This window comes from Canis aureus, chromosome 18, assembly GCF_053574225.1.
Source record: "Canis aureus isolate CA01 chromosome 18, VMU_Caureus_v.1.0, whole genome shotgun sequence".
NCBI lineage: Eukaryota > Metazoa > Chordata > Mammalia > Carnivora > Canidae > Canis > Canis aureus.
The window spans coordinates 16,025,291-16,040,088 of NC_135628.1; the positions used below are offsets into that span (position 1 = coordinate 16,025,291).

Sequence of the window (14,798 nt, forward strand, 5' to 3'; positions counted from 1 at the left end):
CATATTTAAAGGTCCCTGGAGATTACAAGACAGCAATATACACGGCAGAAGTATTCATGAATGACCCAACTTCACTGATGGTGTTATTAGTGATGTGGCCATTATGAGAGGGGAAGAAAATGCTTGAGAATCCCACACATATGCAATTCAATTTATTTGCTGTTTTATTTAATTCCAAAGGCTTTATAATGTCACGTTTTCTTTTTGTTGGTATGATCGCTTTCTTAATTCAAATCTAAACCATCATGATGATGCATCACTTATTTAGTTCTTCTATATAACTGGAACGCAGTAATCTGTTTCCTATGAAATAACAATAAAAGAATTCCTTAAATTAGATATATAACAAACTCAAGATATCTTATGCAGAGAATCATTACTAATATCTTTAGTTTTCATTTTTAGGATAAAGTTAAAGATCTTAACATTTTGCCTGGGAGTGATTATCAGGCTTTCCTTCATGACCACTGCAAGGCAGGATGACATGGAAAGGGCCAGTCACCACTTGTGCCCTGACACTCCAGGCCTAGAGGCTGAAGGTGTGGCAAGGATACTCAACACCAAGACTCAGTGTGAAGAGAAACCTGTCATGCTACTAGCTCCTTAAGGGAGACCCTGAACTTCCAGTACCTAGCTCTCCCAGTTCTACACTTGGACACTTGGATAAGCCACTCAGATAACTTACATAATCCCATATAACCCACAACAGACCACCATCAACAGCACTGGGAATTAAATGTGGAAAACTACCATAAAAAACACTCCACAGGGATCCCTGGGTGGCGCAGCGGTTTAGCGCCTGCCTTTGGCCCAGGGCGTGATCCTGGAGACCCAGGATCGAATCCCATGTCGGGCTCCCGGTGCATGGAGCCTGCTTCTCCCTCTGGCTGTGTCTCTGCCTCTCTCTCTCTCTCTCTCTCTCACTGTGTGCCTATCATAAATTAAAAAAAAAAAAAAAAAAAAAACACTCCACAGAACTGAAAGGCTTTGGCTCCAATCTACTAGTAAGTGAGGATCTATAGAAACAGGTCTAAAAAAAAAAAACAAAAACAAACAAACAAAAAAACAGGTCTATTACCCAATCAGACTGCTGCCATTTTTTACTGCCCACAAGCAATGCTAGTTTTGGAGGGCAGACTATTCACTGAGTAGGAAACCCCAAACAAAGCCCTAAAAGCCAATCATGAGAAATCCAAATTGGACACAGATACCAACCTCTGTACCTGCTATTTCCTAAACTTTACAGCATCTGCCTCGAATCTGTTTGAAACTTTGTAAGGTACCTTGGTTTTCCACCTCTGACAGTTACCTGAGGGAAGAAGTGATTCATACGGTAAATAACCCAAGTTGCTTAAAAAACCAAAGGAAAAAACAAATACAAAATACATCCTTCATGAGAAATCTATTGTTTAAGATACTATTATCATTCTACAGTCCTTGGCAGGAAAATCATCACATGATTTGAAAAACAAAATAAGAGACACAATCTAGAGAATTTGGCCTGAAAATTACCATCTTAACTGTATAACCAAGAGTAAATTAAAGTTATCTTCTTCACAGGGCTGTGATAGGATGGGGAAAACTGATTCCTACACACTGATGGGAAATGACAGCAGAGCAAATGAGACTTTGAGAAGACTAAAGGTAAGATGGACAGTGTTTTGGTTTGGGAGCTAAGATTGGAACTTCAGTCTCCTCAGGGGGCCCCTTATGCAGCCCATTCATCACTTGCTTCCCTTTATTTTTGCACCCCAGATATAATCATCCCCCAGGCTCCACTCTTGGTCCTTCCCACTCCTTGAGCCCCTTCCCTAATCATAGGGTAGTCCAAACTCAAGCTTCAACCAGGTCTGCATGACTTGCTAGTCCAGTCCTCCCACCAACAACCACACAGTAAAGCAAAACAACTCCCCTTCCCAAGTTTACTTTTCCAAGAATGTTATTACCATTTTCTCCTGGTACTCATGTTCAAACCCCAGTTTTTTTTTGTTTTTGTTTTTTTTCTTAAAGAATCAATTTCATTGATGGATTCTCTGAGAATGTAGATATTTTAATTCCTATCAGAGTTAGGATCCTCATCACTTTATATCTAATGTTCAACTAAACTGACTTTAGTTTTTTTTTTTTTTTTTTTTAAGATTTATTTATTTATTCATGAGAGACAGGCAGGGAAAGAGAGGCAGAGACACAGGCAAAGGGAGAAGCAGGCTCCATGCAGGGAGCCCGACATGGGACTCGATCCCGGGTCTCCAGGATCACACCCTGGGCTGAAGGTGGCACTAAACCGCTGAGCCACCAGGGCTCCCCCTAAACTGACTTTATATAGAAGTTTCAGCCATACAGCTACACTTCAAACTTCTATACAGTCCCACCAGGTGAAGATGCATTGAGCACATTTCTTCCTGTCTTTTCTCTGTTCAGTTTACTTTTGGCACCCCCATATTGCCTACAGGACAAAATCTAAAAAGGAAAATATCTACTATTTTTTTTAAAGATTTTATTTAAGATTTTTAAAGATTGTATTTATTCATGAGAGGCAGAGACACAGGGAGAGGGAGAAGCAGAGTCCCTGCAGAGAGCGTGATGCAGGACTTAATCCCACGACCCCAGGATCACGCCCTGAGTCAAAGGCAGCCGCTCAGCCACTGAGCCACTCAGGTGCCCCAAAATATCTATTTTAGCACCACTTTCCCAACTCCTCACAGTTCTCCCCCTGGCTGGCTGTTCTCATGCTCAATCCCTGGAACATACTTGACCTGGCCTGGCTGTCCATTTGAGCTCATGCTATTGTCTCCATTCTCACTCCAAAGAACAGCTCCCAAATTTTTATCAAAATTCACCACCTCTACATGGGACTGCCCGTTCTTAGCAACTCTACCTAGATCTATGTCCATCACTCTTTTCTCTCTCTGCCTCCTGTCCTTTCCCACCACCCAGGTCTGCATCATCTCCTATAGCTCTTTGTTTCAAATTACAATTCCTAGAATGCAGGACTTCAAACTTGGGATCTCTGCCAATCCTACAAACATGGGCACCTACAGTTGTTTAAGAACAGTCTTTCAGTAGCACCTGGGTGGCTCAGTGGTTGTGTGCCTGCCTTTGGCTCAGGGCATGATCCCAGAGTCCTTGGATCAAGTCCCACATCAGGCTCTCCTTGGGGAGCCTCCTCCTCCCTCTGCCTGTGTCTCTGCCTCTCTGCCTCTCTCATCAATAAATAAAATAAGATCTTAAAAAAAAAAACAAAAAACATACTTTCAAAATGGAGAAACACTATTGATCTATGGCTGCCTTTGCATCCAGGACCCAGTATGGAACCAGCAGAGACACCAAATAGGATGAGCCCATTAGTCACTTACGTTCCCAGGACTTATGAGAGGCTCTCTTGGACTCCAACCCCTCCTGCATGGCCGTCGTACATTCCCCTCGGAACCGGCCATCCTGTCCTGTCACTTTGCACACTACAGGGATGCTCTCATATTCTCCATGCTTTAACCTGTTCTTATTTCTGGTGGGCCACATAAGAAGTTGGGAAGGGAGACAGCACTCAGGTGGCATCCGGATGATCCTGCCGGCCTTGTGATAAATCTGTCCTTTTGAAGAGGCCACAGGGCCCAGTGGACTAACTTCTGCAAAGAGGCAGTCTAGCTCCTCCATTTCACCTTCAACTTCCTCTTCGAAGTCACAGTCTTCTGAATCCTCAAGAAGTACAGTGTTCGAGGCAGCATTTTCCCTCACTAAATAGCCTGTGTTCCCACTTGAGAAGTTGCTCAGGGATGTCTGCTTCCTGCCGGTCACAGACTTTTGAATATCTGCACACTTCTTGAAGTTCTCGTGCTCCTCCTCCTCAGTCTCATCCTTCCTGGTCATTTCTTCATCTGTGTTCAGTTCCCCAGTCCTGATGGTCTTTCCCTGTGGGCCCTCAGTTTTGCAGGCTGGTGAGGACTCCTCATCTTTGGAAGGCATTTGGTCAGGGGATTTCTCCAGCTCTGCATCCTGCCACCAGCTGCCATCACACTGAATCCCCGCATCTACTCCCTTGTTCATCTGGGCCAACCAGGCGTGGTTAGGAACATACTTGGGGAAGCCGTTCCTCACCACCACCTCATCCAATTCCCCACACCTGACTGCCCCTTCCTCTGAGGTCTTTCTGCTTTCTGGTGATGACTCAGGAGATTGTTCGTGTTCTGCATCCTGCCACTGGCTCATATCACATTGAATGCCTTCACTGACTTGGCTGAACTGGGCCAGAGAGGTAGGGGGAGGGACATAACTCTGAGGGCAGCTGTGCATCTCTACCACTTCACCTTCATCCACTTTCACAAGGAGGCCATGGCCCCCACTGCCATTGTCTGGCATGTTCTCCCCAAAGCTAATGGGACTCTGGGATTTGGACTGTAGGCTCAGGTCCTCAATGGCCTTATTGCTGGAGCAGAACGGCCTTTCCTGCTGGAGCTGATTGCCATCTCTAGAAGACTGGCACAGACTGGAGTTTAGTGTATCCTGGATTTCATCTCTGTCTTTTGCTTCACCTGGAGAGGACAGGAATTGGGGAACAGCTGCACAGCCTTTTTCTTTTCCCAAGTTCATGTCCCTGATGGAGCCTGACTTTACCACCTCATCATGTTTTACATCATGACACTGTTTCGACCAGATAGTGCTTTCATCATCTTTACCTGTGATGCTGTCTGCACCCTCATGACGGTTATAGAGCACACTTCTACTTTCACAAGGACTCTGTGAAATCCCACTATGCTGCACCAGGTTCTCTGGCATGGTCTTACCATAAGTTAGGTTATATAAACGGATAGTTTCCTTCAAAGTCTTCCAGAACTGTGTTACAGGGCATCCTTTGCTCTGTTCTGGCCTCGTTTTTGCCTTCTCAGGTACATAGTGTCCTTGAGGTGATATCCTGTACACGATGTTATGAGAAGGGCTCTCAGGATGTGGCTCCTTCTGGACAACAGAAGACAAAACCCTACCTGTTGCTTCAGGTTTGCCGGCTTTTGTGTCAATATTAGAAGTCAGGATACTGGTCACCCTATCACCTTCTGAGTGGGTGTCTTGTTTCTGAGTCATATTTTCAGCCTGATGAGGTTCAGTCTGAGTCTCTTTCGTATTTGTTTTCTGTCCATAGCCACTACACTGCCGGAACTGTGCTGTGTTACAAAACATAGGTCTTCGGTAAAATGCAGTGGGCAACGGGGACTGAGGGATGAGGAAGCCAGGATACTCACTGAGTACCACCGAATATGGAAAATACAGACTTCCGTTTCTGAAACCTAGGAGGAGAAGAACACAGCAGTTAGCCACTCTGTGTCCTGCAGCCAGTCACAACATTCAGCCAGTATGCAGCCATGTGGCCACACCACTTGTTAACATATGCAGTTTCTTCTATGCCAGTTGGTAGCTAACGGCCTCTACTTTCTCCCTGGAGATCCTCAGGATTCGACAAGGGAAAGGGCAATGACCAGAATGGTGGGGCCTCCAGAACCTTCCTTCACCATTAAAGCAGGCAACTGAACTGATTAGTTGGTTACCAGGCCATCAGATAATTCAGCATATTATGAATCACTACTACTTAGTAGTATCTCTTTTTCAAAGAGACCAAGCACCTAGTAAGCGTAATTCAGGATTGTTGTGGCTGAGGAAAGAATAATTATGTCAGCTCTTATAGAGCAAAGAAGAACAAAAGTTCTTTGTACGTACAAGCCTTTGTAAACCTGTTCATTCAGCACTGTTCATTCACATACACACATCCCGCTTTCCCCATTTTCCTCTCTTTAGGGGTAAATAGTTCAATGATGCCAATAATGCCAGACACATTTCTTTCACACAAATTCATGTGGGGAAAAGGATTGGACTTTAAAAGGCAAATGAAGTTAAAACTTCTACTTAGTATATGAAAACAGTAATTATATTCAGATCAGTGTTCATCAGACAATTTACTGATGGCTGATCCTATGAACTCAGTTTCACTCTTTTTAAGACTACATCAAAATGTCTCTCGGACCTGGCCTAATGTATTTATACATAAAAGTATATGTTCTTTTTTCTTTATAGAAAGGGAACAGACAAGTCTCAGCTTGGAGTTCAACACTGTCTAAAGAGGTTAGAAGCCAACAGAAAGAAATTCATGAGTCTGATAACTTCCCACCACAAAAGTTGTACTATATCATACAATAGACCAAAATACCTTAATAGCAGATTCCCTTCCACTAGCATCCACCACAGTACCCTATTCAACTACCCACTGCAAAAACATAAGTGTTTGAGTTATTTTGTCCCTCACTAATCAGCAAAATCTATGGCTACTCTTTGTAATACCTTTCTCCCTCTGCTAACATGCATAGGACTTTAAGTCATCTGCCATGTTTTTACCTCAGTAACTACTACTAGAAACTTCCTTGACCCATCTTTCTGATATTTAGAAGTCTATAAACCATACTAGTTCCAGAATTCATTTATTTTCTTTCTTCCTTCCTCCCTCCTTCCCTCCTTTCTTTCTTTTATTTCTTTCTTTTCATTTTTTTTGGAAAGTAATCTCTACACCCAATGTGGGGCTCAAACTCATGACCCTGAGGATCAGGAGTTGGATGCTCTACCAACTAAGCCAGCCAGGCACTCCCAGATTTGTCTTTTTGACCCAACTGTGACCCCTCACTCGAGAGACAGTATTTGAAGGGCTTGTCACTGCCAATCAGGAAATAAGGAACAATGATCCCACTCCTTAGGATACCAAAAGGCCCTCATTATCTGGTTTGTCACTGTATCATCACTCTCCCACTAAGCCTCTAAGGCTGTAGCTGTTTGTGGGTTCCCCCACAGGCCAACTCCTCTTCACTTTTCTGGGACATCTTCCTTCATTACTTCTTCCACTGCTACCCAAACCTTTTCTAAGTGGAAATCTTGCCATTTGTGACAATAGGTGGACCTTGAGAGTATTTTCCTAAGAGAAATAAGTTGAACAGAGAAACATAAATGCTACATCATCTCACTTCTATGTAAAATCTAGAAAAAATGAACTCAGAAACAGTAAACTAGTGTTTACCAGAGGCTGGGTGGTGGGGGAAATGAGGAAATATTGGCCAACGGCAAAAGAAAATTAATTCATCTTGTTATACAAAGCAGGGTACTAAGGCAAGGAGAATTTAATATTGATTCAAAATCAGTGTATTTATAAAGCATGAATTTGGCCTTCTATTTCAATTATACAGCTATGTGTACTGCATGTCTAATTAATATTAAAAGCAGGTAGAGCTTCTGATTTTGGATACCTAAGAAGTTTGTTTTTGTTTTTTGTTTTTTTTTTTACCTAAGAAGTTTGGAAGTCACTTACTCTGAACAAAGTAAAGAGCCCAACTGAAAAATCAAGAACTCTTCTCAGATCTTTCACAGCAGTAGGTTACAGGTGAAGTGCTACCCCCCATGTTGGAGAGATATGTGAAGCAGACAAGCCAAATTTACAGGAATATAAATCTAACATAAAAATTCCATAGGAACTAGTAGTAGGGTACAGAAACCTGAACTGTCACTGACGAACTGCAGGCTCATGGTGAACAAATCTAAGAGTTAAACTTAAAGGACCCATTTATAGGGAACCCTCCCCCTTACTTTGGTTTGAGTTTTATCTATACTAGCTCAACCAATTTCTTAGAGTAAATCTAGGAAAAAACTCTCACAGGAAGAGTGGGGAATAGAAACCATTGTGATATACACAAGAAGAGCTCTATTCCTACAAATACTGGACCTTAGTACAAGCTAGTTAACCAGAGCCTAATTGATAAGGGGGTAGGCAAACACTTAATCTCAAACCCATCCTAACCACCCTTCTCTACCACGGGAGGAGGAAGGTAAAGTACTGTGCAAGTCCAAAGACACAATCTCACTAAAAGACACCTAACATCATAGTCCTTCAATAGCCAGAGGACTATGATCTCTGTCCTACCTCCACAACTTAACACATCACTAAAGTCCTATTTAGAACAGTTCCTTTTATCCAGTACAGAATGCCTGGTAATCAAGAAAATATTACAAAATATCCTAAAAGGCAAAACCTGTGTTGTCTGCAAAAACTTGGCTTTAAATATAAAGACAGGGATGAAAAGTAAATGCATGGAGAAAGATGTACTGTGCTAAAGCGAATCAAAAGAAAGTGAACAAACTATTTTTTTCAGACAGAGCAGACTTCAGAGCAAGGAAAGGGATCAAAGAGTGGCATTGCATGAAACCTCAATTCTTCACTGAAACGTAACAATCCCTAAAGTGTATGCCCTTAACAAAGGGTGAAACTATGTGAGGCAAAAAGTGATAGAATTGCAAGGAGAAATGGAATGACCCACTATTACTGTTGGGAGACCTTAACACTCCTCTATCAGAACAGGACAGATGCAGTGGGTAAAAAAATGAATAAGGATGATTGAACTGAACAGCACCCTTAACCAAATGGAAGTAACTAACATCCACAGACTACTTCATCAAACAGAATACACATATACCCACATGGAGCATGTGCCAAGATATCTGTACGATGAGCCAGGAAACACCTTTAGAAATTAAAATGTATATTAATCATACAGCATCTACTCTTAGCCTACAACAGAATATAGCTGTAAAATCCCCAAATACTTTTGGATTAAATACACTACTAAAGTAACAGTCAATACAGAAATCTCAGAAGAAATTTAAAAATATTTTGAACTAAATGAAATAGAACCTCTCAAAATGTGTTGGATGGCATGGAAGTGGTGCTTAGAGAAAAATTCACAAAACTAAAAAGATCTGAAAATCCATCATCTAGCCTGTAACTTAGGAAACTAAAAAATGAAGTGCAAATTAAATCCAAGCATAAGAAAATTTAAAGCATACTTAGTGAAATCGACAAAAGAAAATCGATAGAAAACAAAACAAAAGCTGGTTCACTGAAAAGATCAGTAACATTTATAAGCCTCCAGCCAGCTTATTGAGTAAAAAAAGGAAGACACAAATGACTAACATTAGAAATAAAAGAGGGTACATCACTACAAATCTTGTGGACAGTAAAAAGATGGAAAGAATACTATGAACTCTTATCACAGCTTTCAAAACCTACAAAAAATGGACCAATTCATTCCTTGGAAGATAAACTAGACTCACAGAAGTAGAAATGGACATCTTTATAGATCTTTTTGTATTAAAGGAAGTGAATCAATTAACTGATAACCTTACAGAACAGAAAGCACCAGGCCCAGAAAGGTTCACTGGTGAAGTCTACCAAACACGTAAGAAATTACAAATAAGGGCAGCCTGGGTGGCTCAGTGGTTCAGCGCTGCCTTCAGTCCAGGGCTGCGTGGAGTCTGCTTCTCTCTCTGCCTCTCTCTGTGTGTCTCTCATGAATAAATAAAATCTAAAAAAAAAAAAAAAACTTAAAGAAATTACAAATAGATCAATGTAGAATAGGGAGCTCACACACAGACCCATATAAATATAATCAACCAATGTTTGACAAAGGAGCAAGGATGATACAATGGCGCAAAGATTGTTGTCTTTTCAACAAATTGTTTTGGAACAACTAGACACATGTACAAAAAGTGATCCTAGACACAAACTTTACAACAAACACCCTTCACAAAACTTAACTCAAAATGGACCACACACCTCTAAGTAAAATACAGAAACTCTAAGACCTAAAGGGTAACACAAGAGAAAACTTAGATGCGCTTGGGTTTGGTGATTACTTAGACACAAAACCAGTGGCATACGTGATCCATGCAAGAATGAACTGATAAGCTAAACTTCATTAAAATGTAAAACTCACAAAAGATACTAATACTGTCAAGTGAATAAAAAGTCACATATTGGGAGAAAATATTTATAAATACATACCTGATAAAGGACTGTTACCCAAAATATAAAAAAAAAAACCACTTAAAACATTAAGAAAATAACCTGATTTAAAAAGAGACTACAGGGATCCCTGGGTGGCGCAGCAGTTTGGCGCCTGCCTTTGGCCCAGGGCACGATCCTGGAGACCCGGGATCGAGTCCCACGTCGGGCTCCCTGCATGGAGCCTGCTTCTCCCTCTGCCTGTGTCTCTGCCTCTCTCTCTCTCTCTCTCTGACTATCATAAATAAATAAAAATTAAAAAGAAAAGAGACTACAGACCTTAACATTTATCTCAAAGAAAATACAAAGACAAATCTTACCAAGTAAACATGAAAACATGCTTCACATCATGTCATCAGGAAAATGGAAATAAAAGTAATGAGATACTATAGGAGCAATAGAATGGCTGAAATCCTGAACACTAACAACACTCAATGCTGGCGAGGATGTGCAGCAATAGGAACTCTGATTACTAGTGGAAATGCAAGATGGTACAAATGCAAAATGATATAGTGCGAAAGGAAGAAAGTTTGGCAGTTTCTTTTTTTTTTAGTTTGGCACTTTCTTAACAAAACTAAACATATTCGTCCAGAACTTGGGAGAAACCAAGATATCCTTTAGTAGATGAGTGGATATATAAACATTATTCAGACAATGGAATATTTAGCAGTAAAAAAACAAAAAAATATCGAGAAACAAAAAGATATAAGGAAACTCAAAATGCGTATTACTATGTAGAAGAAGCAAATCTGAAAAAAAGCATACTATAGGATTCCAATAATACAACTTTCTGGAACAGGCAAAGTTACAGAACCAGTAAAAGATAGATGGTTGCCAAGGGTTAGAGAGAATGGAGGCATGAATCAGTAAAGGACTTCTAGGGCAGTGAAATTATTCAATACAATATTATAAAGGTGGGTAGGTATCTTTCATGATATATTTATCCAAAACCACAGAACATACAGCTCTAAGAGCACAACCTAATATAAACTTTGGGTGAAATGTACCACTGCGGGTTCACTGATTGTAACAAATATACCACTCTGGTGAAGGATGTTGATAATGGGAGAGGCATGCTGGAGGCATATGGGAAATCTTTCTGCGTTCTGCTCCCTTTTGTTGTGAATCTAAAGTTGCTCTAAAAAATAAAGCCTACTAAATACAAGTAAAAATCCTTGAATATGCATAGAATATATATCCATAAAGATACCCAAATCACTAGCCGTATTTTCTGGTAGACTGAGAAAAGGGATAAGAGGGAAAGACTTCATTCTTTGTTTGTATACTGTTTTAATTTTTAGCCAATGCATTTGGTTACTTTTTCAATAAAAAAGTAATTTAAACCAGTTTCAACTAAAGAGATGTCATTATTCATAGACTAGTTTTGCCTCTCCTGAATAATTCCAAGTCAAAATGACTAGGTACAAAATAAACCACAATAATCTGCCCTGTAGGGTTAAGACAGCCAGGATGCTGAGTCTTCTTGCTCAACTGGACTCATGTTATATTCCCCCATCTTTACAACCTTGGATATGACAGATACGCTGTTTAATACATAATTTCACCAAGCTATTTAACAAGTTCTAATACATTCTTCTAGTTTCCTACTTAACTCTATCCAAAAATGATGTAAATTATCTTCAGTCAACATCTTTTTGTACTGGCATCCATTCTTCTCTTGGCAATAGGTCCTTCAAGCTCCTGTGAGAAAGGAGAGACCTTCTCTGTCCTTCATACCACCTTCAACATGGGGCATATAACTTAGACTGGTTAAGGAGACTAGTCCGTCTTTCCTGGCTTGGTAAGTAGAACAAGGACAACGTGTAACAAAGCCACACCACCAGGAGTTAGCTTTGGAACTCTTGTTGAAAATACTGGAAGGGGTACCTGGGTGGCTCAATCGGTTAATCCCAGGGTCCTGGGATCAGAGCCCTGCATGGGCCTCCCTGCTCAGCAGGGAGTCTGATTCTTCCTCTCTCTCCCTCCCTCTGCTTGTGTTCTTTCTCGCTTTCACTCTCTCAAAAAAAAAAAAAAAAAAAATCTTAAAAAAGAAAGAAAAAAAAACTACTGGAAGAGAAGGCTCTTCTCTGGGATCCCTAGCCATAAAATCATTCATTACAGGCCCAGAAATGCTGTAACCATCTTTTGCCACTTTGAAATGGCTGAAAATGACGTCAATACAGGGAAAGTCAAAACCTAAGGCGGGAAAAAAAGAAAGGGATATAGATTCTAATATGGATTATGTCTTTTGATTCCCTATTTAGCCAGCCTGAAGTGGCTTTTTTTTTTTTTTAAAGGTTTATTTATTTGAGAAAGAGAAGGAATATAAGTGGGGTGGGGGGAGTGGAAGAAGCAGACTCCCCACTGAGCAGCAAGCTGGACTCCAAGGGCTGAGGCCTGATCCCAAGTCCCTGGGATCATGATCTAGCCAAAGGCAGACACCTAACTGAGCAAGCTACTTAGGCGCCCCTAAATGGCTTCTTTCTTGGAATTCTAGGTTGCACAAGACAGTAAAATCCTAAACTTTTTTTCAGTAAAATCTCTGAGTTAGGTTGCAATTAAGGAAGCAAACAAGCATACAGATCTGATTCCTATTCCCAGTACTCACCACTTTAATTCTCCTAAACCTCAACTCTCAGGACCAATATTTTATTTTATTTATTTAAAAGATTTTATTTATTTATTCATGAGAGACACAGAGAAAGAGACAGAGACACAGGCAGAGGGAGAAGCAGGCTCCAGGCAGGGAGCCTGACGTGGGACTCGATCCCAGGTCTCCAGGATCAGGCCCTGGGCTGAAGGCGGTGCCAAACCGCTGAACCACCCGGGCTGCCGCAGGACCAAGATTTTAAACCTTAAAGGTGAATTCCATTAAAAGAAAAAAAGTCCGTGAGTATAGAATCTCAGCCTTTTAATTCAAGTAAATTTTAAGATACAATATTCATCTCTTTCTCTCAGGAATTTCCCACCCTCTGACCTCAAGAGTTTTCCTCATACAATTCCTTCATCCGAACCATTCCAAAACCACGTTACAACACCTGTATTAGTTAGGGGTCACCAGAGAAACAAAGCTAATGGAATGTTTATATATGAAAATTTAGGAACTAGCTCATGTGAAGGGACAAGTCCAAAATATGTCAGGTAGGCAGTCCTGCTGGAGACCGTGAGGAGCTGAGCATAGGTCGTTTGCTGGCAAAAATCCTTACTGCTCGGACTGCGATTCTAAAATGGCCGCCTTGAGGGGCTCCTTGGGCTGAAGATTCTATTCAGGTGGGATCAGTAACTGATGAACTCAAAAGCAGTGCTTATCACACCTAGTTTTCAAATCCTTGGAAAACAGCTGCCTAACGTACACAACACGCTGGATCTATAGCAGGGCACGCCGAAGAATTAGATTTAACATTATCTTTGCTACTGCAGACATGAGAAGGGATAATCTATAGGCACTATGAGCTCTCAGGTGCCTCTACCAGAGTGGTTCCCTAACATTTCGGTTTGACTCCTGTGTAACTGGGCGAGTCCTGGACTCAGCCTCCGTTGCCTCATTTGTGAAACAGACAGCAATAATGGGTTTGTTGAGGTCAAAGGAGAGAATCTACTTCCAGTATTTGGCAAAAGAACTGGCATACAGGTAGAATTCAAATTTTATCTGTTAAGGTGAACTTCAAACCCTGCCCCCGTATGCGGTCATACTCTCTCGCGCAGGAGGGTGAGGAAAGAGAAGTCGCGGCCTGAGGGGTCAGAAAACCTCAGGCGCTGCTTTCGGGGAGCACCGCACCCCGCCGACCTCCTCAGATCTCTTACCTGCCCCCGGAACACAGCACGGATTAGCGGGGAGATTCTGGTACCAGGGGCTCGGGTACGGCGGAGGGCCCACCGCGTGCACGTAGAAAAACGGCCTGGCGGTACCGCCCTCACCGTGAGCGCTGTTTTCCGAAGAGGAGTTCATGTCCTGGGCTGCAAAACAGGTGTTGGCGTTCAGGGGAGGCCAGCGCCGTGTCCCGCCTCCCGCCTCCCGCCTCCCGCCGCGACGGAGGCGTCGTCGGTTCCCGCCCAGAACCCCAAGCCTGGGGGCGGGGTCCCCACCGTCTCTGCCGCTCGCCGGGCCTCGGGGACACGGGCTGCAGCGCCCCAGGCCCTGGGCCGAGCCGCCCGCGGGCGGGGCCCCTCCAGCAGCAGCAAGTCTCGGCTCCCCGAGCAGGAGCAGCCGCCGCCGCGCAGGAGGGCGGCTGAGGCCCGGAGGCCACGGCAGGAGCGCGCAGGCCGCACGCGACGGTCCGGGCAGCCCCGGGAGCTCCTCTCCAGGGCGTGTCCTGCCCGGCCTCGCCCGGGGCCGACCCCGCGCCCTCCCAGGCCGGGGAGCCCGCGCCGCGAGCCCGGCGTCTCCCGACCCGCGGCCGGTCTGTTCCGCGCTCCCCACACGCGCGTCCCCGCACGCCCACCTGCCCCCGAGCAGGCTCCGCCACGCGGACAGGCTGGCGCCCGGCGGCCCGGCTCCCGCCCTGACATAGTCTGGCGGGCACGTGCCGCCTACTGCGCAGGCGCCGCCCTCCCGCAGATGGCCCGCGCATGCGCTCTGGGCCGGCCGGCACCCAGGCCGCCCCGCCCGCGGGCACCGGAGGCGGCTCGGGGCCCTTTTCTGCCCGGGGCTGGCTGCAGCGCGGGGACGGGGACGGGGACGCGCGGGTGCTGGCGCTTCCAGAGGACCCCTCGCTCGCCCAGGCCGTCCCTTCCATTGGAGGGTGTGCGGTGAGGATAGCTGCTGTCCCCTCCTCGGAGCTCCTGCCGTCCTTCCCTCCTTGGGCCTAACGCCCTGACCCTTAGGGAGAGGAGCTGACCTAGGAGGAGAGGGAGAAGGCGGCCTGGACGGCGCAGGCCTGAGGGAAGGCGATGCGCGGGGGCGGGGGGGTGGGGGGTGCAGCCTGCTTCCCGCTGC

At 43.9% G+C, this 14,798-nt stretch overlaps 3 protein-coding genes across 4 annotated transcripts in view; 2 read left to right on the forward strand and 1 right to left on the reverse strand.

Moving 5' to 3' along the window:
- Positions 1-14,798, forward strand: part of LOC144288623 (retinitis pigmentosa 9 protein) — a 50,072-nt gene that overhangs the window by 19,871 nt on the left and 15,403 nt on the right. Inside the window, exons 7-9 of one of the 2 annotated variants that reach the window (XM_077856285.1) lie at positions 1,561-1,644; positions 11,551-11,663; positions 11,984-13,808. The gene's annotated coding sequence lies outside the window, so the exon portion shown is untranslated. Of the gene's footprint in view, positions 1-1,560; positions 1,645-11,550; positions 11,664-11,983; positions 13,809-14,798 lie in introns of those variants that run through there. The other variant, XM_077856286.1, reaches the window with a different exon arrangement.
- LOC144288470 (uncharacterized) lies at positions 147-14,433 on the reverse strand. The gene is made up of 6 exons (XM_077855948.1): positions 14,390-14,433; positions 13,949-14,304; positions 13,667-13,819; positions 3,357-5,279; positions 1,216-1,309; positions 147-303 (listed from the first exon to the last, which is right to left on the reverse strand). The coding sequence occupies exons 1-5, from the start codon at positions 14,431-14,433 to the stop codon at positions 1,227-1,229; spliced, it is 2,559 nt and encodes an 852-aa protein (XP_077712074.1). The 3' UTR covers positions 147-303; positions 1,216-1,226.
- KBTBD2 (kelch repeat and BTB domain containing 2) overlaps positions 1,618-14,798 on the forward strand; it is a 53,972-nt gene continuing 40,791 nt past the window's right edge. Inside the window, exons 1-2 of the mRNA XM_077856271.1 lie at positions 1,618-1,644; positions 11,551-11,663. The gene's annotated coding sequence lies outside the window, so the exon portion shown is untranslated. The remainder of the gene's footprint in view (positions 1,645-11,550; positions 11,664-14,798) is intronic.